This window comes from Lampetra fluviatilis, chromosome 43, assembly GCF_964198595.1.
Source record: "Lampetra fluviatilis chromosome 43, kcLamFluv1.1, whole genome shotgun sequence".
Lineage (NCBI taxonomy): Eukaryota > Metazoa > Chordata > Hyperoartia > Petromyzontiformes > Petromyzontidae > Lampetra > Lampetra fluviatilis.
The window spans coordinates 5,600,634-5,627,811 of NC_136317.1; the positions used below are offsets into that span (position 1 = coordinate 5,600,634).

At 46.9% G+C, this 27,178-nt stretch overlaps 1 protein-coding gene across 1 annotated transcript in view; it reads left to right on the plus strand.

The window, feature by feature from the left end:
- The window catches only part of COL4A6 (collagen type IV alpha 6 chain), a 169,685-nt gene extending 146,315 nt beyond the window's left edge, over positions 1-23,370 (plus strand). Inside the window, exons 32-48 of the mRNA XM_078875979.1 lie at positions 113-229; positions 1,045-1,226; positions 2,591-2,654; positions 5,346-5,420; positions 6,457-6,564; positions 6,902-7,009; positions 9,306-9,377; positions 10,284-10,409; positions 12,387-12,482; positions 13,060-13,173; positions 13,792-13,953; positions 15,031-15,129; positions 18,505-18,651; positions 19,887-20,003; positions 20,900-21,091; positions 21,676-21,962; positions 22,209-23,370. Of these exons, the coding sequence (XP_078732105.1) occupies positions 113-229; positions 1,045-1,226; positions 2,591-2,654; positions 5,346-5,420; positions 6,457-6,564; positions 6,902-7,009; positions 9,306-9,377; positions 10,284-10,409; positions 12,387-12,482; positions 13,060-13,173; positions 13,792-13,953; positions 15,031-15,129; positions 18,505-18,651; positions 19,887-20,003; positions 20,900-21,091; positions 21,676-21,962; positions 22,209-22,469 (2,327 nt within the window). The 3' untranslated portion in view covers positions 22,470-23,370. The remainder of the gene's footprint in view (positions 1-112; positions 230-1,044; positions 1,227-2,590; positions 2,655-5,345; positions 5,421-6,456; positions 6,565-6,901; positions 7,010-9,305; positions 9,378-10,283; positions 10,410-12,386; positions 12,483-13,059; positions 13,174-13,791; positions 13,954-15,030; positions 15,130-18,504; positions 18,652-19,886; positions 20,004-20,899; positions 21,092-21,675; positions 21,963-22,208) is intronic.
- The last annotated feature ends 3,808 nt before the right edge of the window (positions 23,371-27,178 follow it).

A 27,178-nucleotide genomic window follows, 5' to 3' on the forward strand; every position in this document is an offset into this window, starting at 1 on the left:
GAATAAGTGCAGATCTCTGGGCAATTGCCTTGCAAATGAACGTGACCCCGCTTTTGGAGGTGTCTCGGTTTACGAACTGGCGGTTACTCGACCACTCGTCTTGTCTGTGCAGGTGATCGTGGTGATCCTGGCCTGCCAGGAGATTTTATACATGTTCTACCATCTGAAATACGTGGAGATCTGGGTGATCCGGGCTCGCCAGGTGTTCCGGGCTTCAGCGGACCAAGGGGTGAGTTGAAGTGGCTGATACGTAAACGTTGAGGGTTATCGCGATGTACATGTTTTTTTTTCCCAATGCGACACGCATTATGATGAAACTATTATTGCTTTACCAGTTTCCCTTCCCAGTTAAAACTGCGTAATTGTGTAATTGTATTTCACATTTTGATCGTCTTGTGTTGGTTCTTTAATGTACTTCCAGTATGAATAAAGATTGCTTAAGTTTTTCACTCAACATAAGATTTCCCCTCAAACGCTAGGGTTTTCTCCAGATACTCCACTTCCCAAAGGGGTGAAGTCACTCATTCACGGCAATAGCCAAACATTGCCATGTTGGGTCCTCCCGAAAGAAAAAAAAACTATCTTAGCTCACTGAGACTTTCCTTGGTTAATAATTGGAGTTTATTACAAACGACCAGCAGGAACCCGCGGTACTTCCGCGGCAAAAGGACGGCGAATCCGATGATTGCACATGGAAATATCAATTCATCATATATATTTGCCGAAAAGAAATTACAATTATTCACCCCTCTAACCGCCTCACCCTGATGCCACACACGTACGCACGAACAAGTGTATTATTAATAAATATAATTGTAAACTGGCTATTAACACATTTTTTTAAACATCCAGTTGTGCGACCTTCAAAACCAAGCGTCGTTGAGATTTTAACATCACATCATCGCCGCCCCCCCCCCCTCATCGCCGCCCCCCCCCCATCCCCGCCTCCCCCCTCATCGCCGCCCCCCCCCCTCATTGCTGCCCCCCTTTCTCTTTTCTCCCTCCACACCACCCCCCCGCCTCCGTAACCTGCCACCCCGACAGGTGATGAAGGCATGCCCGGTTTCCCTGGAAGCCCCGGGTCCCCAGGCCGCCCAGGCAGCCCCAATTTCAGTAAAGGTCCCCCTGGAGATCATGGCCGCCAAGGTGTCCCCGGCTCCCCTGGGTTCCCTGGACCCAGAGGCAGCCCCGGCATCGTGGGTTTCCCAGGCTTGGTCGGGGAGCAGGTACGTGGGGAGGCGGCGAGCGACGGGCGGCAGGGGACAGGGGGGGGGACCAGCGATGGCTGTGCCAGGATGGCGAGATGTTAACTACCTCGCCTGGTATACAGGAGGTCGTGGGTTCGATCGCGACCCTGACACCTGCTGTATATTTGGAGTTTTCATGTTCTCTCTGTGGTCTCGGGGATTTTTCTTCAGGTCCTCCGGTTTTCCCCTCCACATTTACAAACATGCGTTTTGAGTATTTGGCAGCCGTAAATATCCACACGATGATAAGCCACTTCTTTGAACTATCATTTGTGGCCAGGTCGCTTCTGAAAAAGAGCTACATAGATCAGTGGGCCTTACCTGGTTCAGTGGGCCTTACCTGCTAAAAATATATATTTTGAAAGTTTTAGTTTATTCCGAACAAAGATGAAACCAGTATACAGTTTTCACCAGTGCTTAATTTCAGGTGGGTCGGTCTGAATCGGCTAACTGGAAAAATATTTCCACGCCCCGCACATCTCATCCATCATCCCTCTCGCGATGGCTGTGTCTACTCCTGGTCACGTGCCACCATTCTCAGTCTATCAATGTCTAGAAAAATATTCAGTAAGAAATAAATCCCTGGTTGGTTCATTGTCCTACTCCTGCCTCTGCCAATAATAATACAGCCACAATTTTTTGCTGTATGAGCTGGTGGTCTAAACAAAGTCTGTGCGCAGTGCATTATGCACACGGCTGTGGCGATATCACGTGATATGCGTGGCATGAATGGGAGTGCCAATCCCATGGTCATCACAACCGCACCTCTTGCTATCTAGAAATCCCATTTTACCCGTGGGATAGCGGCTGTTTAAAAACGAGAGGTGAGAAAAAGCCCCAAAAAAATATCCCTCCATAAAAATAAAACGGTGAATCTCCATTTTCCGAGTTCATTTGTCTTGAGAAGCTCAAGCCATCGCGGGAATGTTTGCCAGCGCCCTGCGGTATAAAACTGTGTCCAGCAGGGCTCACTGATGATGATGATCCACGCTGAGTGAGGGGTTGAGGGAGCGAGCTGTGATTAATTCAGCGCACTGGACCACTTGCACGACCACTGCCTGTGGAGCATGATGTTGTTTCTTGTAGACTGCGCGTAGCTTTTTTTTCTCTGCACACTTGCATGAACACAATTAATAGGGAACATTTATAGCTGATGCTGTTGTAGCCTCAGGATAAAGCAATGGACCGGCTGCAGGCTTTTAATCTATATAAAATTTGTTTAACGTAAAATGCTTATATCATGCACAAGTGTCTGTCTGTTATGCTGTGCATCTCGCAACATTATCGCCGTTCCCAATTAACTGCGTTGTGTGCTCGCTAATTGTGCGCGCTTACATTTTCAGGGGCAGCCGGGCAGCTATGGCCCTGCAGGGCAACCAGGTTTCCCAGGGTCGCCTGGCATCAAAGGTCCGAACGCACGCTCGCACGTTGCACTTTGACCTCCAGGCTTGTCGACACTTGCCAGTTTTTGTGATCGTTGTCTTCTTCTTCACCCTGACATTGTCCCGGCTCAAGTGGGCTCTGCCTTCCCGCTGCTCCTCTCTCGCCACTCACTCCTATCCTGGGCCATCTTCGAAACCAGGGGTGGGGAACGTCCGGCCCGTGGGCTGTGTGAGGCCCGCGAAATCATTTGGTGTGGCACTGCCAAGGCAACCGCAGGCGGGACTCGAAATTCAATAAATCTAGGAGCAAACCTGGAAAAGCATTTGCGAGTAGCAGCAACATCATCAATACCAGCTGACATCACACGCCTCGCCAAAGAGAAGCAGTTCCAGCCCATCACATTAGGGGTGAGTTAATTCAATGTTTAACCAAATATAACAGGCAAATTTTTAAGTTGATCATTTTGTATGGCCCGCGAATGATGTTCTAAATATCCAAATGGCCCTTGGCAGAAAAAAGGTTCCCCACCCCTGTTCTAAACTATGAAACTAAACACCCTTTTATTTAAACTATAACTTAAACAATATTTTTATTTTACCGGGTAAGGCCAACTGAGCAATGTGGTTCTCTCTTAGGAGCGACCAGGCCACAAATAATAGCTCAACTAAGTGACTTATCACGTGGAAATGTATAGCAGTCAAATACCCTGAACGCACGTTGATTCTAACTTTGTAGGGAAAAACCAGAGGACCGAGAAAAAAGAAATCCACACGACTATCACGGGGAGAACATGCAAAAATATATAGGCATGGCCAGGGTTGGGATAGAATCCATGACCTCCTGCATATGAGGCGAGGGAGTTGACATCTCTCCACCGCGGTGCCCTCGTTCACTGCACAGTCCTGCCTGGTTCACCATCTAAAACCACCCTTCTATGTCGAGATCGGCTTCTTGGTCTCTACCCTGTTCCCTCGATGTTCATTACCTTTCTTCTCCTGCTGTGGTTTTTCTGCCTTCTTACGGCACGTCCCACCTCGCCATCAGAGTCGGCTGTCTCTCAGCTGGTCAGAGATGGGCACCACGATTTCAAACAACACACAACACATTGTCGACGCCCTCAGCCTAAGGTTGCATTCTGCAAGCCACCATTAGCGCTTCCCGAAGAACCGCCATTGTTATACGCTTGTATTAAGTCAACATCAAAATACATTTTTGTAGATGTTAACCGACAGATAGTCTCCTTCCTCGTCGTGTTTGCCGAGGGAAGTGGAGAGATATCTTATCTTATATTTATATAGCTCTTTACCCAAGGCGCTTTACAAGGGTTATGAGTGGTATAATGAGGGTAGCTAAAAGTGATACGGTGAACAGGGATGGGCGTATGAAGTGGGAGGTTTAGTGGGTACGGGGATTACGGTGGGTGCCTAGGGATGGAGGGAATGATGGGCCAGGGGAGAAGAGGTGGGGGTCTTGAGAGTAACTCGACGGGGAGGGTGCCGCTCGCTTCATGTGGAGGGGGAAGTTTGTTCGAGTGCAACGGGGGGAGTAGGGATAAAGAGCGGAAGTGGTGATTGTGCACAAGGAGAGAAGAGTGGAGCGGACTGGGGGGGGGGCATCAAACGAGGCGAGGTACGGTGGGGCAAGGCTATGAAGGGATTTAAATACAAAGCACAGGATAGGCTACACGGAACTCTATCACCTTTCGGAGGCCATTGTCTGATGTGGCGTGGTGCGAGAGGTCAGAATGAATAGCGATGAACTCGTTTTCTTCACACGACGCCAATAGGAAAAGTTGTAATATAAATATGGAATACATTTTTTTTTAATTGCCTCTGTTTAAGTAAACTGGCCAATTTCTCAATGATGCACCAAAAATACGAAAGTAACTTCCCAATCGCATCAGTCAATGAGCGGTTGCATCATGGACCCGGAGTAAGAATTTGTGCACATCTCCCTACATAGCACAACATGTCTGCAGGCGTTGTGCAGGTTCTGTGTCGTTTCAGAATCAGAATCTTTATTTAGACTGGAGGAATCCGATGAGCTATGAAGCTCTTTTTCACAGATGTCTAGTAGAAAAATTATATACATATTATCTTGTATCTGAGAAACAGTTTGCATCGAAGGATAAATGATTATTATACGTATTTTTTAGTTGCTATACCGATCTGCATGCCAAAGTAGCTTGCATGAATCGGTGCACGCTTGGGGATTACGCTGAGACGGATGCAGCACATGCTCGTCACTTTCACCGCCTAGATAAGTCGACGGGTTGGGACGGCACACATCGCTGTCAGGGATAATGGCCTGCGGTTGATAAGAGAGTGGCAGCCAAGCGAGGTGGCATGGTCAAGCCTGCTCTTACCGCAGAGATGGAGCGATGAAATCAGCTCGTGCGCGAGTACCGGGTGGATTATTTAGCATCGCAGGTCTGAGAGATGTGGCAGTGGCTTGGGGAGGCCATGATCCGGCAGTGGATTGTTTCGGGGCGATGGTGATGATGATGTCTTATCCTGCGATGTTGAGTCTATACTCTTTCGGTAAAGTCACGCAGGTAAGAAATAAATTAAATAAATGAAAACAACTAAAATAAATCACGACGTTTCCGGCGCAACACAAGCATCCGTCATCAGGTGGGAAAGCACAGTCTGCTGCTGAGGCAGACTGCCTTGATGTTGAGTCTAACGTGCGACTGTTTGATCTTGCTTTTATCAGGTGATCCTGGTGATGCCACGGGATTCCCTGGGCCACCAGGCCGCAAAGGAGAGAAAGGAAATCGTGGTGTGGATGGTGAGAATTTATATATCGCATCCCTGTGCTGATACGATACAATCTGTTACCATATGGAACATCTCTCGTCAAGGAACATAAACCATCATGCGAACTCTGGTCATCTGCACAGTGGCTTTTGGCTATCCATAGAACAAAGATGGCCACTGCACTTTAAAATTATCTAGATTGAAAACTATTTTTTTTTTAAATGATTTTTGTGTTTAGTTTGTTGTCCTTCCCCTGCACCTGCGGTAAGCACGGTTGACTACGTACGGTGCAAAAGAAGTTCAACATACATGCCAATTGGAATTACAGTAAAACCTTGGATTGCGAGCATAATTCGTTCCGGAAACGTGTTTGTAATCCAAAGCACTCGTATATCAGTTGTGATCACGTGACGCTCGGCAGACAAAGCGTATACACGTACTACTCGTATTGCAAGACCTCGCTCGTTTATCAAATAAAAATGTATTTAAAATTTTTGCTCGTCTTGCAAAACACTCGCAGACCAAGTTACTCGCAATCCAAGGTTTTACTGTATAATACGCTTAAATATAGCACACGGTTGTGTGATAAAGCGTTAATTGCCAGCGTGACTTGGAAAAAGCAACCCAAACGCAATAAAGTACAGCGATGAAGCAAATGGAGATTTCAAAACCCTCCGGCAGTGTGCGTTGCTGTGTGACTGTGGTCACCACCCAGAATAGAACCATGGAGCATGGAACGACTCAAAGCCCAATTGACAATCACCAAAGACGAGGCATCGTCTCAGCGATGAATCACCACTCCGCGGCTCCTGACGCGATCATCTGGTTTGACCACCTCGATGTAAAACTACAGCTCTTGCCCTACAGTGATATTGGACATCGCCTGTATGCGGAGGTGGGGGGGTGGGTTGGCGGGGAAGACTGACCGCTTTGCTCGTGTAACACTTCTGCTGCTGTTGTCGTCTGCTGGCCACGCTCAAGTTTCACTCTTATCGTCTGTACCTGTCTCGCCTGATCCCCTCGCGTTTCCGCTTTCACCTCTGCTCGTGTCGCCGCCTTTTCCCCAGGAGATACTTTTTCTTTCGGACCGCCCGGAGATCGGGGAAGCGATGGCCACCAGGGCGCCTGCGGTGAAAATGGACTTCGCGGAGACCCGGGGCGAGCTGGCCAACCTGGTGAGTAGACCCCGCTCCGAGCAGACTTCTCTCCAAAACCGCGTCACAGCGCCGCTGGCGCCACAGGGGGGAGGGGGGGAGCTTGAGTGGGCCCTGCACCACCGAATGTCCCTTTGGTCCCCCCAGGTTTTATCTGCTTAGTGGTGCATCAGATTAAGACATTTGTATTTTCATGTGAAGATATGAAACGGAAGTATCTATATATCAGTAACGCGTTTAGTACTTAACTTTTGTGGACATTGCTTGTGAACCGCTGCTGTTACTGGTATTTTTTTCAATCGATCAACGGCATCAAACAAACAAAAGCAATGTAATCACAATCGTGTTCTCCCTGTAGGGTTCCCCGGGCTGAAAGGAATGCCCGGGTTCGACGGGCGGCCAGGGTTGGATGGACAACCTGGAAATCCGGGTTTCCCTGGGTCTCCTGGAGGCCCCGGCCAAAAAGGTGGGTCCATGTCCCGCGCGTCCTAAACATCGCCCTGTCCGGCACATCGTGCTCAAAGGGTGTGCGCGGACTTTGTTAATATCTCACTGTGGCGAGATGTTAACTCCCTCACCTGGTATGCAGGAAGGCGTGGGTTCCATCCCTACCGTCACGACGCCTGTATATTTGGAGTTTGCATGTTCTAACCCATAATCACGTGAATTTCTCTCCGGGTCATCCGGGTTTTTCCCTCCGCATTCAGAAACATGCGTTCAGAGTATTTGGCTGTTATAAATGAACATGCAATGATAGCCCACTTCGTTGAGATATCATTTGTGATAGCCAGGTCGCCTCTGAAAGAGAACTATACAGTCTTAATTTTAGAACTTTCGTGACTGCAGGAATTATTATTTGTTTCTTTCGGTTAAGTCACGTCTAAAGATAAAATAATAAATTAAATTAAATAATAGAATACGACGTTTCGATTGCAACACAAGCAATCATCATCAGGTATAATGAAATAGCGACATAAAATCTAACCAGAAAACTATAGACAGACATATTAGCAGACAGATATCACCAAGATACATAGCGAGAGCAACACAGGTAACAGAGAGGGGTGATCGTCTCTGTGTGGTGGCCTTAAATAGACAGAGTGGGGGGCGGAGGCAGAGAGAGGGAGGAGGGTTAGAGAAAAAATTAGCATATCAATGAGTGGTCAACAGACGTGGTGCTGCGAATGCGATGGCACGGCAAGCAAGCCTGAAAATCAGGAGAAGGACACACTAAAATTAAATAACCTAGTAAAATATCGAAATGTAATGTAATACAACACAGAGGGTCGGTCAACACACAATTAACGCATAGCCTGGTTGATTACGTATTTCAAAGATTGCTAAGTTAGAATTTAAGTGTGAACAATCTAAAGAGAGGACACAGGCAGAGAAAACAAGTCGCCAGAGAGAGAGAAAAAAGATAAGCTTAAAACTTCCCCGTAGAAGTGGTTCAATCTTAATTTTAGAACTTTCGTGACTGCAGGAATTATTATTTGTTTCTTTCGGTTAAGTCACGTCTAAAGATAAAATAATAAATTAAATTAAATAATAGAATACGACGTTTCGATTGCAACACAAGCAATCATCATCAGGTATAATGAAATAGCGACATAAAATCTAACCAGAAAACTATAGACAGACATATTAGCAGACAGATATCACCAAGATACATAGCGAGAGCAACACAGGTAACAGAGAGGGGTGATCGTCTCTGTGTGGTGGCCTTAAATAGACAGAGGGGGGGGCGGAGGCAGAGAGAGGGAGGAGGGTTAGAGAAAAAATTAGCATATCAATGAGTGGTCAACAGACGTGGTGCTGCGAATGCGATGGCACGGCAAGCAAGCCTGAAAATCAGGAGAAGGACACACTAAAATTAAATAACCTAGTAAAATATCGAAATGTAATGTAATACAACACAGAGGGTCGGTCAACACACAATTAACGCATAGCCTGGTTGATTACGTATTTCAAAGATTGCTAAGTTAGAATTTAAGTGTGAACAATCTAAAGAGAGGACACAGGCAGAGAAAACAAGTCGCCAGTAGACCTTACCTGGTAAAATAAATAATAGTTTAGTTTCAGAAGTTTAGGTTACACTCATTGACGGTGACCTCACTCCCTCACCGTGGCGCTCTGGCTTTCTGACATTTATCTGAAAGAGATCATTCAAAGTCCAAGTGTTTTTTCCTGCGCAATTGAGCATTGAGCCGGTTGCTCATCTCCCGTTTACACCCCGTAGCCAGTGGTGGAATATCTATATTCCTATGGCCAGGGCGAATCTCTCCATATGACAACCGATGTTAACTTCCCAAAACCGTGCTGCTCATTTGATGACCCCCGAGGGATGACGGGCTAGGTTAACCCCCAGCTAGGATTTGAACTCGCAACCTTCTAATTAGAAGCCGCTCAATTCTACCACTGAACCACCTGTCCTGTAGAGATAGTACATATCAACATAATGAGTGACTAACGGATGTATGTACAAGGTACAGGTTTGTAGGTATGGACATCCAGATAACTCATACTAGATCATTCCATCGGTTTGAATGAATGATGCATCATTTGAAAGCTTCATATATGTGTAGTTCATGTGAGCAATGGAAAATGTACAGATAAACTAACGACCTTTGAACGGATATATTTGGCTAATTCAGCTCATAAGTCCCAAAGCAGCCATATCCGCTCTACAATAGCCCAGCGCATACCCTGGGCTCTGTTTCAAACTCTTACAATAATTGACAATGTTGTGGTTTTGTTTGTAGGTTTCCCTGGGGCTCCAGGCCTCCATGGCTTGAATGGGCTTCCAGGATCCAAGGGCCCTCCAGGGACACAAGGTAATGATGCCCTTGTTCACGTTACTCTATTACGGTCTGAGGAGACGTTCATCCACCAGTGGATTAACAAACGGCTGTACATTATTATGGTGATTCAAATGAATTACATTCGGTACTCTCCCCATCAACGTGTGGTCAGGTATGCCCACGCTTGAACAGGTTCTCGGGTCCAACAACAGTTGCCACGTGTCCCGGTCTTTTTTTTCCCGGATCGTCCTCCCGTCGGAGTCACTGTCCCGGGAAATCTGCTAGTCTTCCCAGGGACATAAAAAAAAAAGTCTCCATTTTTGTCACTTCAAAATCATAACCACAATATTTATTTATACTGGAGGAATCCGATGAGCTATAAGGCTCTTTTGCACACATGTCCAGCAGACGTTCCACTTGAGCAATAACACATGACCCGAGACATTGCATTTACGCGCAGTTCCCTCCTCGCCCCGCTATCGCGAGACATTCTTCTTATTCTTAGGTTTGTTCGGTAAAGTCACGTAGGTAAAAAATTTAAATTTAAATTAATAAAAGTAAAATAAAATAAAAATAAAAATCACGACGTTTCGGAGGCAACACAAGCTTCCGTCTTCAGGTGGAACCGTCACAGCACGATAGCTGTATCAAGTAAATGAGAGATTGCAAGAGATACCACTCCGTATGTATAATGGTTGAGGGGGGGGGGGAATGGGCCAGGAACGGCCCACTTTTTATTATTATGGTAAGGTGCGGCTTGAGACTACGGCTAGACTACATAACAAATGACTGAGCCATGAAATGTCCCGGTTGTTTGTACCTCGAGAAGTGGCAAACCCAGGATCCCTCACCCACCATCCTGGCCCACCTACAGTCGTGTTTCTTCTCCCCTGCATGTTACCTGTGTCCGTGTCTCCTCCTCATTCTTCTTCTTCTCAGGTCCGTCTGAGCCAGGTCTGCCCGGGCCACCAGGCTTCCCAGGCTTGAAGGGATCGGAGGGGGAGCCAGGAAGAGGGGGTAACGAGCTTGGGCCAACAGGCCTCAAAGGATCCAAGGGCGACCCAGGTACGGCAGTCCTTTTACTTTACTCGGTTTTTTTGCTTTTGTAATATTGCTGACGCCCCCCACCCCCTTCCTGGTCACTCCCGCAAATGAGACTCACCCTGGTTGTACAAATAAACTGGATTTGTCCTCCCTGTGGGGTTCACGGCTTGTGCGCGAACTTGCGTGTCTATTTCATAACGTCCAAATGCCTGCCCGTGTGCCTTTAGCAAGACACGCTACAATAAGTCGTAGTCTTGTTGCACGTACATTTGCAAATGTGCATAGAGACTGCGTTATAATTAATCGATTGACTGATCAAAATTGAATCGTACAGTAACGACACGCGCATTGTCTTGCGCATTTTGGAATTATGAAAATGTCGGTGCATACAGATTATGCGCAAATGAAATGCTGAGCGTTACGCTTGGGCTGACGGAATGAAAAGAGACAACACTGATGGAAAATATGATGCGGACTAAACAATTGTACCAAGTGAGACAAATAAGAGAAACAATTATTGACTTGTATAGTGAAAATTCATCATCAGATAGATGGGTTGGATTGGCTGAATTGTTACATGCTCACTACTTGCAAATAAGCACACATTCACAGACATTTTTATTTTACACATACTTACAGTGAATTTAATCTTCTTGGTTCTTTCGGTAAAGTCACGTAGAATGGAAATAATAAAACAATAAAAATAAAACATAATAAAATAATTCTCGCGACGTTTCGGCCACAACGCAAGCAGCCGTCCTCAGGTGGAGAACAGGTCTGTCGAGAAGACAGATTAAGACTCTGTCTTCTTTATTATTTTATTATGTTTTAGTTTTATTATTTTATTATTTCCATTCTACGTGACTTTACCGAAAGAACCAAGAAGATGAATCCCTGCAGTCACGAAAGCTTTAAATCGAAAAAAAGTGAATTTAATGTTGAGCTTTCAAGTGTAAATGTTGCATTGCTGGACCTGTGCTGTAGAAATGTTGGTGCTCTCAAGAGTTTTACGAATGAGTTAACAAAGCACTTGGCTGTCAAATGAAGTAATACGATAAATTAATGTCAGCGGTAAAATATCCCAGCAACTGCCCTTGTTTTGAAGTCCTTTGCTGTGACGTGATTTACTCATCATCCCACAATCATTTTCTGCTCAGTTCAAAGAAATGTGTGCACTGGACTGCATGCCTCATTTGCATTTCTGAACAATTTGTCCGTGGGTTTTCTCATTTTCGAAGTGTCTAATTCTGTCACCTTAATTATTATATGTCCTTGCCTTTCCCATAAAGTATTCATTCAGAAATCAAGGCTCATTCACCTTCAGAGTATTGTCACGTGATATGAAGCGGTTTTTATTTTGCTTTGAATAAAAATTTATATTTTACAAGTTATTACATTATAAAAGAGCCATTGAACTCTGAATTCTCAATGAAGAACCAACTCCTTGTGGTGTTAGCGATGCTGCTCGCTGATACGGGACTCTGTCTCGATACTCAAACACCACCTACAATAAGCAATGTGGAAATAATATTCTTGGTTCTTTCGGTAAAGTCACGTAGAAGGGACTTTACCGAAAGAACCAAGAATATGAATCCCTGCAGTCACGAAAGCTTTAAATCGAAATGTGGAAATTATCAAATTATCACCTTTCAGTGGTGGGAAAAATACACGAGGCGATTGACTTTTCAGGCTTTTGCGGAGAGGTGTCGGCCCGAATAAAACAAAAATTTGGGGTTTTGCAAAACACGTTTATAACGCAGATTTTTTTGTTCGTTTGTTTAACGTATTCGTCGATTACCTACGGAGACGTAGAATAGCGGCGTCCGTTGCAACTGTCCTCTTAAACTGATCGGTTGGCGTGCCGGCAGGCATGTTCACGGCGTCACCTGGGCGCCGAGTCTCGTGGTTCACAATGCTGTCCGTGTCTCTCTTTTCTTCTTTGTCTCTCTTGCCCCTCTTTGCCCTGTGCACATTAAAACAAACGCGCACACACACACACATACACGCACTCCATCCACCCGTCCTCGTCCATCCGTCTCCCCACTCGCCGCATCTCTGCCCGGGACCCACCACCCTCTGCCGCAGGGTGCACCGGTAAGACTTTGCTCTGGCCAGACGACCCCCTGATGGTGCCATGTGTGCCATGGCATGTGCAGAAGCGTTGCCGTCTGGCGCCATCGTGTCGTTGCCCGTGTCTCTCTCCCTTCCTTCGTTGGACCCATTGTGTTTCATGTTGCTGCTCTTATTGTGCAACAGAAGATGCCCAAAGGAAATCCTCTAACCCGCACAATCTTAAAAGAGAATTTGTAATTAGGTGTGTTTACGAGCTTAATGCTTTTCCATTTGAGTGCGTGTGTATGAATGTCCGTGTTATGAATGGAACTGTTTATTAGCGAACTAACAATGAACAGACAGGGTAGTCCATCTTTCCCCATTAAAAATAAAACTTAATTTGTGCATGTTGGCGTATGGGCCGTCCGTATTGATAGTTTCCAGCAGCATTTATAGCACTAAAGCCAGTTTCGTGACTGCGGCTCAAACCCCGGTCAGACCAGCTCGGTGGGCAACCCGAATCCCCTTGCCGTCCAGGTTCGAGTCACCGCTTTGCGCTGAACGCTGCACGATCCGTTCCACCGGCCTTCACGCTCAACGGCGCCCTCTCACCCCTTAGGTCCGATTGGCCGGCCCGGCATCCCGGGCCCTCCGGGACAACCTGGCTTCATAACCGGAGATCGTCCCGGCCCGCCTGGGAACGTCGGCTCACCCGGTCCAAGCGGACCTCCAGGTGAGACGCGCGTGGTGACACGTGGTGGCACGCGATGGCGCGTGGTGGCACGTGGTGGCACGCGGTGGCACGCGATGGCGTCGCAGCCCAGCGGTGGCGCGCTCACCGTGTACCGCAGAGGCTCGCGGTTTGAATCCGACAGGCCGCCCCGGTTGATACTGCGAGCGTAATAACCGTGACCATGCCACGCGGCCTCTGCAAGAGAAGGCCGTTGTGCAAAGGGTCGTCGCTCCCGTACTGCCAGACAAATGCCCCAGGTAACTCTTGCAAATGAGACTATCCTTGCCCCAACAGCCTGGTAAGGCTATACGGGGAATCTTTGTCTTTGCTACCCATGTCGCTCAATATTGATTAATAATAAGTGTATGCTGTGTGCTGTAGCATAATAAAATGCAACAGGCTTGGTGGGCTAAATTTCTCACGGAATATTTTCTGACGTCCTCCAAACTCATAATCGCCAGGACCACCACCTCCTCCCCCCAGAACCCTTTCTGGAGGACAGTGCACATATTTTCTGGAACTCAGCCCTGTATAGCTCCTGCTGAAATGAAGCCCTGGATGTGACAGCGACGCGAACGACCGTTGACATGAAGCGGCTGTCGTTGTCCGTGAGTCCAGGTCGCCCAGGGCCCCCTGGAGCGCCCGGGCTTCCGTCGCTACAGGTCGAGAGGGGAGAACCAGGATATCCGGGAATACCGGGAGGACAAGGGCCGCCAGGATTCCGTGGGAACGACGGTCTTCCTGGGGTTCCGGGACCTCCCGGTCCTTCCGGACAAAAGGGTACTCGCTCGCTTGTCATATCTTTCGTCGTTTGTTCGGAATCATAATCAGAATATGCATTGATCTTGGAGGAATTCGATGAGCTGTGAAGTTCTTTTTACAGAGATGTCCAGTAAAATCCGATGAGCTTGTTTGCATCTGGGGCAAGAGTATTTGTATTGAGAGTGCAACGATGCATAGAATGCACATTCTTGCACTTGGTGGTACGTGCGTAAATATGGGTGCGTAGGAATCGTTTTTAACGTATAAAAATTGCACGCAGCGACATGATATTGTTGTACTACGCGTGAACTAAGCAAACGAAACTGGGCAAACAAATATGAATGAGACGGTTAGAATAGAACGATAAAGATCATCGATTCTTAAATCGAATCGCGACCCTGAATCGCAACAATCAAATTGCTGCGGGTTTAGGCCTAAATTATCTAGTGCCACTGCGATTACACAGTTTGTCTGCCCTGCTTTATGATAAAGCTACTCTTGTTGCTGTTAGACATTAAATTGGCTAACATGCGCGACACTAAATACGTGATGTAATTGCCTTGTTAGCTGCTAGCACATGCACGACGCATCCATCATTCATGCCAACAGACTAAAGTTTGGTATTGGAATGTGTTATTTCCACTTATAGAGCTCATTTAACTTCGAAGTACGATTGTATTGGACTGCACTCGCAGCTACAAATACGCATCTTGAATAAAATAAATGTATATTATTTATATTATTATAATACATGATCAAAACATAATCATCAGTCTTACTCAAAACGTGTGACATTTTTACACAGTTTCAAAAATGCTATTTAGATTTTCACAGGATGTGCACTGGCTGGGTTAGTGCTGTGTGGGTCACGGAGGTCATTCTGACCATACATCACCACGCTGCCCAGTGCAGGTCGGCCTGAAAGGGGGTGGGCCCATGACCGTTTCAGAAATCACTCGCCACTGATGCTCGGACGTGGATGGGTATGGAGCTCGGGTTTGTAGCAAGGTGCGCTCACCACTGCGCCACCGCAAACGTACGCGCGTGCGATGCTCACGCGGCAGCGGTTCGCGGTTTGCTTTGTGTCGGGACCAGGTCTGAAAGGAGACCCTGGCCAAATGGGATTCCCTGGCAGAGATGGCCTTTCGGGTGACCCAGGATACACGGGGATAAAAGGGGCCATGGGTAATTCAGGTACGGAACTCCACGCGAAAACACACGAAGCAAAATCGCCTCCGGTAATTTTCCACAAAACTTCAAAAATGCTGGCAGTGAAAATATTACAATGTTTTATATATATATGTGTGTTTGTGTATCCTGACGCATTCTATTGCTTTGCATTGATCGGCATGTCGGTGATCCTTATTGTGCATCCATGAAATCTCTGCTCGATTTCATGCGATGATGATGCCATGTGTGCCATGGCATGTGCAGGAGCGTTGCCGTCTGGCGCCATCATTTCGTTGCCCGTGTCTCTGTCCCCTTCCTTCGTTGGACCCATTGTGTTTTATGTCGCTGCTCTTATTGTGCAACAGAAGATGCCCAAAGGAGTTCCTCTAACCGGCACAATCTTAAAAGAGGATTGGTAATTGGGTGTGTTTACGAGCTGAATGCTTTTCCATTTGAGTGCGTGTGTATGAATGTCCGTGTTATGAATGGAACTTAATTCTAGATTTGAAGCTTTCGTGACTGCAATGATTCATATTCTCAGGTTTTTTCGGTAAAGTCACGTAGGTAAAAACATTAAAATTAATGAAAGTAAAATAAAACAAAACAAAAATAAAATTCACGACGTTTCGGAGGCAACACAAGTCTCCGTCATCAGGTGGGACCGTCACAGCCGAATTAGCTGCATGATGCAGCTAATTCGGCTGTGACGGTCCCACCTTTCATTAATTTTAATGTTTTTACCTACGTGACTTTACCGAAAAAACCTGAGAATATGAATGGAACTGTTTATTAACGAATTAACAATGAACAGACAGGGTAGTCCATCTTTCCCCATTAAAAATAAAACTGAATTTGTGCATGTTGGCGTATGGGCCGTCCGTATTAATAGTTTCCAGCAGCATTTGTATCACTAAAGCAAATTACTTAAATCGAATATGATGAGTCTCATCGGCAGTCAGGCCTGTTAGACAAATGCTTATGCGCTGCCACATGTTATTGGCAAGAGCACTCTCTCTCTCTCTGCTGTGTGGCCCATCAGCGAAAAACAACAGAATTGCATAAAAACACACCACACTGTGTTGGAAGAGCATTTCTTATTGCAGGTCTCACCCTGCTGAAGAGACTCATAAACTTGAAACCAGTCCAGAGTTTGCTGCTTAGATGAGTTGCTGCTGGAAAGTATGAGTCTGTAAGGCCAAATAAGGCAATAGGCAAATATAATATTTATTTTAGAATATACTTCATATACGTATTTGTCATATGATTGACTGGTGTTTGCGAATGTGTGTGGCTGTTTATGAATTAATGGGTGCTCGTGATTGTGTTTTGGCATAATATATAAACGTTTGGATGTTTGTGAGTGTTTGTGAGAGTCTGTTTGGAGGTGTGTTTCTGTAGTGAGGAAGACGTGGTAAATATCACTGGGTTTTGTTGTTCCATATCATACTCCAATTGGTTGCTTGCTTGGTGAAAGGAACTTCCTTGACCTTCTGAAAGTCTAATCAGGCAATATATAGAGTGCAAATGTAAAACAAATTCTAATTGGCAATTATCACACAACAGCATTTTTATGTGATGTATCCAAACCACTTTTCCACTTTATGTTCTGTTTTAATCGAAGTATTGCCTGATAACTTTTAAGGGATTTATTGATTTTAAGCCAAGAGTTTTTGTTTAATTAAAAACTCTGCGGAAAACGTGCAGAGTGCAGTTTGCGACGAAGGGCCTTCGAATACAACACTTTCGGTTCAATGTTGGGGAAAACCCATGCAGGCGGGCACAGCTTTGCGTGCCATTAACTCTACGAAGGACGCATTTGTCGCAGGGTGCACTGGTGTAGGTTTTCGCTCGCAGCCGTTCATTCTTTTGAAAATCTTGCCATCTTGCCCCAAAGCGTGTTCCCATCCCCCCCCAGCTCACCATGTCTGTTTTGTCCCTCATTGAAACCCTAAACGCATGTCGTGTCCCATCCTCTGCCCGTCCGCCCTGTGTCTCATCCATCCATCAAATCCCCTTTTTTCCCCCCTTTGTGCTCGTTCTCATTGTGGGGATTTTTCAGGATGCGTAGGTGAGCACACCACCGACATGCACTCCGCACGCATGCCAGGTTCATCCACAAACAGGGGCACGCCTGGGCTAGAAGCCGGTTCTTAAAATATCTGGATGGGTCGCTCGGCGGTGGAATGAGGCGGGTTGCAATCAGGAGGCTGCGTGGGTCGATAAAACGAGCACTGCCGTGCTGTGGACAAGTCACCAGTGGTTCTCCTATTGACAGACTTGCCCCTGCCATAGGAATGTGGAATTTCCACCACTGGCTCAGGGCTGCAAATAATAGCTGAGCGTCGCCTCAATGCTCATTTGAGCAGGAATTCACTTCGAGTTGATTTAAAATTAAATAAATAAAAAATACGGTGAATTCTTACGTTACATCATTCATTACTTACACTTGTTGGTGGCTTTAGGGAGCTCAAGTGTTTAAGAATTTGGTTGTGGGAATGTGCCGGTTATTTTTCCCGTGGTATTTACGGTGCCTACACAGGCGTGCCGCTGTTGTACGACTCTTATATAAGCTCGTCGCTTTGAGTACCTTTGAACCGCTATCTTGTATTGGCTAGCGAAAGACGATGAATAAATATGAATACAGCTTAATGATACACAGTGATAGCTCGGTACTTGCACGTGACTTAACAAACTATAGGCATTTTTTGTAGTTAATGTAAAATAGTAACACTAAACTGTAGAAGCAGTGTCATTCAGCAATCGCATTTCTGTATTTGGCTTGTTGTTCCATTAACAATATACACCGTTTTAGTATGCAAACATACTTTTTGGTTCTTTCGGTAAAGTCACGTAGGTGATCTATTATTTTATTTCTACCCACGTGACTTTACCGAAAGAACCAAAGAGTATGGATTCCTGCAGTCACGAAGGCTTCAAATTAAGATTATGCAAACATATTTTTTAAAATGTCAATATTTAACATCACTAATGTGACAGAACTGTATGGCAAAATACACATTACGGTACTAATGCTGTATGCTAATAATATGCAAAAACAGTAATAATTGAAACCATCTTTTAAACAAAAAATATTTAAAATTTAACAAAACCGGTTTTCGACGTGCAGTGTCTCATCAGTCCAGAGTTTTGCTTGTAATGTGTCAATGCTAATGTAATTATGCACTCCCAGAAAGCAACGAGGCTATGGGTTTTGTAAAAAATGTATGGGAGCAACAGACATGTTTATATGAAGGGACACATTGTCTGCTAAGATAATCGTGTTACTTATACTCTCCGCAATGACGCTAGTGATTTATTTTGTGCTTAACTTTTGCACGTTCTCAAAGCGAAATCTTTTCACGGAGGTGGAGCACTAACGGCCAACATTTTTTTAAACAGGGCCACCAGGCCCTCCAGGCCCTCCTGGCCCAATCCCAAGGCCAGAAGACATCAACATTCCTCCCGGAATCCCCGGAACCCCAGGCACACCTGGAGCCATGGGAGACGAGGGTGAATCCGGAAGACCAGGCTTTCCCGGAAGCGCAGGTGCGGTACTCACCGATCCAAAGGCTCGTGTGCTCTTGATGTATCTCGATTGTCTGTTCATTCCAGGTTTGTGCCAAAGCTAGATGTCACCCATGACAAAAGAGCTTAATCGCTCAATGGGCCTTGACTGGGTCTGATTCTGAAGGTGAAAATATGATTGCAGGTAAAGTCAATCCAGAGGTTTTGCTCGCAGAAGAGAGCGTTACTTCGAGGATCATGGCAGCTCACCCACGGCTCAATTTAGTCTCAACTCCACAGCGCAGCACTTCTCCCATTCTTCACACTCACAGACACAAAGACGAAGCTCCCCCATATAGCCGTGAGCGAACACCTATGGGAGGCCGACACAGCACATGAGAGCGGGTGGCCAGCACCATGCCTGGCAGCCTGCGTCTCCCCATTTCTGATATTTACATATTTGAGTCGACCTAGGGGAGGCCCAGGATCGATTCAGATAATTGTCAGCGGTGTTGGCCGTGAGTGGGAATACAACTCTGGTCGCCTAGGAAAGGCCCAGAATACGTGTTTATGCTTTCCACAGTACCTTAGGTCCGTCTGTCCCTCTATAACGTGGGATCAAAGTATCTCTTGCAAAGATGATCCGATATGAAAAACACGTAGTACAATACTCTTTGGTTCTTTCGGTTAACGTAGTACAATGTTGCTTCACCATTATAAACTTTTCAGATTACATATATTTCCACGTTTTATGCAGATTCGGTTTTGCATAAATGCAGCTCACCTATTTCTACCCAAAATTCGCTTCATATTATGCGGTTTGAATGCACTTATATGCGGCTTTGCCATCGGATGTGGGACAACATTGTTTGTGTACTGCGTGAGCTACTCGGCAGGCAGCTGTCTCTTGCGGTGCCAAATGGTTTGATGACTGTCCGCTGCACACTTCACCATTTTGCGTTGTGCCCCCGTTTTTGTGGAACGCATCTCCCGCAAGAGAAACCTGTAACTCCAAAGACAAACGCTTGTTTGAAATCGTTACAGATAATCCGTGCATAGGCCTGATTGTTTCCTAACCTACCAGCAATGGCACTTAAAACTCATGTCAGACAGCACGGGACACACTCTATGGCTGAAACTCTGATAAGATAAGAGCTGTCTCATCTTTCAACGTTACTTGTGATGTTAGGATGTTCGATGCAAGATTACATGTCCAGAGCTTTTCACGAGGGTATCCAAAGCTGACTGTGTTGCACTGTGTAATTGTGGTATGGCAGGCAAAAAGGGCAGCCCAGGATATCCAGGAAAGCCAGGCTTGAATGGCCTGCCAGGCCCAGAGGGGAGCCTTGGAGACCCAGGTATTCCTGGGCATCCAGGACAGGTTGGCTCACAAGGTAAGTGATGTTTTGAGAGGGTCTGTATTTGGCGAGTAATGGATTCATGAATTGTCACAATTTGGATTCATTGTTTGATTGAATAACCAATTATTATAATTTTTTGTCGCATGTTTGCTGTTTCTTCAAGGATTTCTCATTTCTTGTCTCGTTTTGACAGTTGTGTTCGCTTAATCCGCGTTAACGGCAACGTTAGAATGTATATTGCCTGCATGTATTTAGCATACATTTTGAATAATCAAATGTTACCCGCACGATTCATTCCATGTGTATCTTGAGCATAAGAATAATTTTAGTTGAGGAGTCGATGCATCAATATAACAACCAAATCAATTTGAAATTATTACTGAAATTCTATCTGGTTAATACAGCGGTGCGTTTTACCCATTAAATACTGCGCATCATCTGCTTACAGTGGACGTTAAAGATCCCGTGACGTCATTCAAAAAGAGTAAACTAAATTATCTTATTTATCAGGTAAAGCCCACTGAGGTCTTTTTGGAATTCACAACTTATACAATCTACATTCGGAACATGTCAGATACATTTCTAATAAATCATTTCAATTTGGAACGCGCACATTATTAGCTCACTCGGAAAGAGAAAGAATGACTCAGAGGTGCAAAGAATCACAGACAATTATCACGGTTGGCTACGTACGGTGCGAAAGAACTTCAACATACATACATACATGCGTACGTACACACAGACAACATGCGTAGCCACCACCGCCTCGGCAGCGTCAAGGACAGAAACAAAATGGCCGAGGCATCGTGCACGAACATCACCACGCAGCCAGAACGTTCTCGAGGTGTTCCCCAACTCCGGATCTCTGCGATCAATCCCCTTCGCCTCTCCCGTGCACCCCCCCCCCCCCACTCCGTTTTGCCGTGAAGGTTCTCCGGGAAATCCAGGCACCGTGGGCATTCCCGGAATGCCGGGCCGCGGCGTGAACGTGGGCTTCCTGCTCGTCAAGCACAGCCAGACGGAGCAGGTGCCGCAGTGCCCGGTGGGCATGGCCAGGGTGTGGGACGGCTTCAGCCTGCTGTATGTTGAAGGCAGCGAGAAGTCCCACAACCAGGACCTGGGTGCGTATGGTCACGCGACTGCCCGTACCGGCTCAATGCGGCTCCCGCGAGTCGGAGTGATTTCCCCACTCCGGACGAAGCGTTGAGGCATTGTTGCTCGTCGGTTTGCAGCCAAGTAGAGCCATGGGTGGATATTCCAGGGGGGTGATGGGTCCACCCCCGTAACCATGATTTTAACTCGCAACCTTCCAATTGTGAGCCGCTCACACTACCACTGTGCCACCTGCCCTGGTTTGTTCATTAATTGGCACAGACGATACCAATTAATTTGGCCACGTTCCAGTTCTGAGAATTGAATGCTTGAATGTTTGAATGTCAAGTGGCGAGCATTACTCTCGTTGCCAGGGTGGGTTGGAAAGTACTTGAAGGGATCTCAGAAGTAGCTGTGTGATGAACACTTCTGCAGGCATTTCTCTAACAAGAAGCGTTGCGCTGCTATGTAAGAGTTCAGAATTTATGCTATGGCTTAGGACATGAATCTGATGGCACAACCGGGAAACAAGTGGGTAAAAATTATTCGTGAAAACTTAGAAGAAGACACTGAGTGTGCGTATTACTGTCGCACTGCCGCCCGCCCATCGCAGGCATGGCCGGCTCCTGCCTGCCGCGCTTCAGCACCATGCCCTTCGTCTACTGCAACATCAACGAGGTGTGCAACTATGCGTCGCGCAATGACAAGTCCTACTGGCTCTCCACGACGGCGCCCATCCCCATGATGCCCGTGGCCGAGGAGCAGATCCGGCAGTACATCAGCCGCTGCTCGGTGTGCGAGGCACCGTCGCAGTCCATCGCCGTGCACAGCCAGGATGTGAGCATCCCGCCGTGCCCCACGGGATACCGCAGCCTCTGGATCGGCTACTCCTTCCTCATGGTGAGTGGCTCCTCTCTCCTCCCTCACGCCTCCTTGCTCCCCATTCCTACTGTGATCCCTTCCTCCTGCCTCATCCTGCTGGGAGCTCCCTTTGCCGAAGCTCCGAGCGCGTACAGCGAAACGTCGGACGTAATGTCGAACAGCGTGCGTGACTCCCTCCCCTCCGTCGCCCTCCCTTCTTCTCTCTCTCCCCTCCCTTCCTCTTTTCCACCCTCCCCCCCCTCGCTCCCCCCCCCCCCCCCACAGCACACGGCGGCCGGCGCGGAGGGCGGCGGTCAGTCGCTGGCGTCGCCGGGCTCGTGCCTCGAGGACTTTCGCGCAACTCCCTTCATCGAGTGCAACGGCGCCCGCGGCACCTGCCACTACTTCGCCAACAAGTACAGCTTCTGGCTCACCACGGTGGACCCGGCGCGGCAGTTCGAGGACTCGCCGCCGCCCGAGACCATCAAGGCCGGGCAGCTGCGCACGCGCGTCAGCCGCTGCCAAGTGTGCATGAAGAACCTCTGATGGAGAAGCACCCCCCGCCCCCCACCCCCGGACTGTAGCGGCAGAGGCCCCGTAAACTGCAAGCGACGGAGCGTCGTCGGCTGAACGGCGAGCAGTTTTAAATCCGTCTCCGTTATTGTTTCAAAGCCGTGTAAATGTTTATATCAGGGGGATTCGAAGAGATATGCTCGCGCACCATGGAATTAACGGTTGAAAGAAAAAATGTTTTATTCGTGCCGTGTGTTTTTCTTATTTCTTTTTTGGCGGCAATGCGACCGCGTGATTGCGCAATGTGCATCGATCAAACACATTGGCAAGACCACGCTTCGCGGGGATTTTCGATCGCTGACCCTTTTAGCTTTTGAGCGAGCCGCCGGGTGCCGTGCCTTGACGTTCGCACAGAGACAGCGCCGTGTAGAGGTGTGCGCTTCTGGCGTCGAGGAAGTACTTTTCCCAAAGCGTCAAATCTGTGACGGGCGTGGGCAGGGAAATCATCGGCGTGCGGGCGGACAGCAGCTGCTGCTTGTTGCCTTGGTTGTGTTGCAGCTAAACCCGGCGTGTGTCGGGCAGTCGAATTAAGTGCCCAAAGAGAATAGTGCAAAATGAAGTAAGCAAACGTAATGATAGGGACGCTTATGAATACAATTGTACTTTTTCATCAATTAAAAAGCCCAACAGCTCGCAAGATAGCTTGTGTGTGTGTGTGTCACTGCAGAGAGCACACGTTTAGTCAAAAGTACCCAAGGTGCAGAAAGGAAGTGAATGCATATACCCAGTCTCGTTTTTCATCCCATTTCACATCCGCGTATCCTATCAGCGATAAGTCCAGGTGATGCTGCAAGCCAGAGCAGTCAACACGTCGGCCCGTTACCTCGTCGCAATTACCAATGTATTTGGGTGCTGAAACTAAACAACCTTGAAATCGCCTCGTCCGTCCGTTTGTCACCTCTGGGTCCGTGTAGAAGGTGGTCAGATAGGTGGGATGTGGAGGAGGGGGGGGGGGAGCCCATTGGCCGACTATCGCATTGACCGCTGAGCGAGAAGCTATCCCCATTGGCCACCAAAATCCCATATCGAGTCAAACAAAAATTGAAAGCATCCTCCCTGGCCCTTAAACGTTACCACCACGCTGGCCTGCCAATGTTTTGTTTGTTACCGTGTACTTTCGATCACATCGTGCTAAGTCTTGACGTATTCGGTTTCGGACGATACGTCGCAATCGTGAACATATTGGGGTTAGAGGTTGTCGCCCAAATGGCTCGTATGATGGGAGTGGGTGCACGAGACCATCTTTGAGTGGCACATTGTTTTGGCACAGTTCCACTCGGCCTGTACGCATGGCACGAGAGTAGAAAACACCGCGCACAGCCCCTGCAATATGTACTGTATTTCTCATAGGCCGAGCTTCGTGTTAGTGGGGGGCTGGGTGGGGGTTCTTTGTAGCGGTCTCAGAAGACGCTTGTTGTTTGAGGTTTGTGACCGCTGTGCCGTGTGGCTGGGTTCATGTCACGCTTTATTTTATTTTTCTACAATGGTGCTCAGAAGAAATGCTTCCAGGAACGAGAGGGTGAAGGAAAGAAAAGCGCTCGTTTGACAGCATCATGACTTGGCAGTCGTAACAAGTCGTAAACACAAACACCGCGCGGCTCTGTATCGTTCTTTTGCGGAAGGCTAAGAGATGGGAAAAGTCTCAAAATCATAAACCCCTAGACGTAAAAAAATATCTCAATAATTGTGTGTATGTGTGTACGTTTTAATTCTGGCTGCTGCTGACTGGTGAACATTATCACTGTCAACATTACACACGTGAGGTTCAATTGTCTGCGAAGGCTGGGGTGATTGAGTCGCCTGTATGAAGACATCCTTCACGGTCTGTGGACTCTCTCGCACAGCCACGGCGACGGGAGCATCAAAAGACTGCTCAGCATGTGCTTGTGCCCTGGGCCTCACACAATCGAGGGCCCACAACAGGAAAGCCTGTGTTTTTGTCACGAATGAAATAGGTAGGCCCCAGGTGGAGCTAGGCTGTCCCCACCCCCACCGCGGATTTATCCATGGAAAATCCTATTATCCACGCATTCAATCGATCAATCTTTATTTTATGTGCCAATATCAGCCCTCGGTGAAGTTGGCATCGGTGCACATTACAGCGGAATGGGAACGGTACCAGGGGCACGGAGCAACAGAAATGAGAAAAGAGAAACCCGTCACGTGCCATAAGCGGCTAATGCCAACCGAGCAAAGTGAATTGCAAACGCGCGCAAAATAAAAGTGCAACCGTGCGGCAACGAATCGCATAAGAAAGTTAATTGGTAAATAAATGAAAAGAAAAGACGGTTTTCATTTAACTTTTTTTCGTTCATCCGAAGATCAACGCTGACCTCGAACAGGCAGCAAATTATTCTTGAATTTCTGTGCTTACCGCAGGTGATTCGCCTAAACACAGTCGACCGGATTAAGCAAAATTATTCCCATTTCGACGCTTATCCACAAGTCGGATGTCACCCAAACGTGGTGGAAAAATCATCCCCATTATCCGTGTTCTTGGATATTAGGATCCACCAAATCCGCTCCTTGTGGATGCGTATAAGAAGAATTTCACGATAAGGTATTCTCATGACTGTATTTTTACCGAAGCAAAAAAACATGCCCATATATTTCAACAACTATCGATCTATTTTAAACGTGAGTGGAATGAAGACATCACTTGTTGCTTATGTCAAGTATGCAAATGCGACAGTACAAGTGAGTTTTTTTTTCATAATAAAAAAAAAGAATTTCCAATTGTCAGGGCAAACAGTTTTTAGCATCAGTGTTCATTGTTCAAATCCACTTCGGTAAAACTCACACGTGTGCCGCGGGCATCAGTCTATACCAGAGGTGTGGACTCGAGTCATGTGACTTGGACTCGAGTCAGACTCGAGTCATGAATTTGATGACTTGCGACTCGACTTGGACTTGCATAACAATGACTTTGTCCCACCTATGAGATGTGGACTCGAGTCATGTGACTTGGACTCGAGTCAGACTCGAGTCATGAATTTGATGACTTGCGACTCGACTTGGACTTGCATAACAATGACTTTGTCCCACCTCTGGTCTATACTATCTCCTGACCTAAAGTTCTCACCTCCAACCGCCATCATTTCACTCAAACTCGTTGCTCCAAAGCAAGTCTATTGACGAAGCCGGAGTACGGAGGCTCACGGCAGCAGAGGGGGGCCCTCTCACTGACCCAGGCACCCGCTAATTCACCCAACCCCGGCTTCCACTCACGCCGTCCACACACATCAAGCAAAAGGGATTTCCTTCCACGGGTCATTCACTGGAGGCCAAAGTTCCTCCACTCGGGGCAATTTTTTGGGGGGGGACATCAACTCTCGCCGGAAACCGTCACCAGCAATCATTGAGGACCGTTGCCGCTGTTTCGCAACGTAAACAAATTAGTCACCAAAATCTGGGCGAAGTCTATAATCGCTGCTCCGTCGAGTGGGCACAATCGCGATGGTAACTTCCGATCAAATCGCAGACACGGGGTGGGGTGCACATGGCGATCTTGAAGTTGTTGTGCTCCGTGAACCAATCGCAGTGAATTATAAAAAAAAAAACACGCGCGCTTGGCGTTCCGTGGAGAGACCGAACGAACTCCCGTCACCTCTCAATGCCATTGCCGCACAAAGCGGCCGTGGTTGCTCCGAAGTAAATGCGTTTGCCCTGGTCATTATTGTTTGGCGACTTGTTGCCGTGAAATTGCCCCGATCGTATCGTAGTAATTCATATTCTTAGGTTTTTTTCGGTAAAGTCACGTAGGTAAAAAAATGTAATTAATAAAAGTAAAATAAAAAATAAAATTAAAATCACGACGTTTCGGAGGCAACACAAGCTTTACCGAAAAAACCTAAGAATATGAATCCTTGCAGTCACGAAAGCTTCAAATCTAGAACGTATCGTAGTAAGTTAAAGCCTCTGCTGTTGTTCGTATCCAGGGGCGACCGGGCCCAATGCCCCTTTAGCTACTGGAGCATTGGCTCCTGCAAAGTCAGTGTTTCAAAAACTCAGGACACAGGAGATGATGGCAAGCACAGCATTCCGATGTGGGAGGTGTGGGCCTTAAAGTCCACCGACAGCGCCACCACGCCTAAGGTGTCCTAAAGTTGTTGTGCCCCATGCGACATCGACATTAGAAATTAGAGCAGCGGCGATAGTGGCTATCACTTGTCCCCATCGGCGTTCTCAAACTCGGTGCACGTGTAATGTTGGCTTTTGTTTTAAAAAAAAACTGCCTTCACGTGGCTGAGCATGGCTAAACTTAAATGTTATTTGTCTGTGTTTCTATGACTTTCCAACGCAAAATTACCCCTTGTGGCAAGACTATCGAAGAAACTGGGGAAACATTTGACGCTTGAGTAACCGGCGTGTACACTACGGTTGATGATTACAAAACAAACGAGATTTTTATTGCAAAATCCACTGTATTTAAAAATCTGTATTTCCATCTAATCTTGCTTTCAGGGAGAGAAGAAAAATGTTCTTTGCGTCACAGACTTTGTAAACTTCCTTTTCCCGAGGCACAATTCAATAATGGTTTCATTAATTAGCATTTACCCTTGTACACGTTTAAAAAAACTGCTTCGTGGAGGTTGTACTCAAACATTAAGTGTGAACATGGCAAAATGTACGTCGACTGACAGGCCTGTTTTTACTACTGTAGATATACTCGCAGAGTGTAG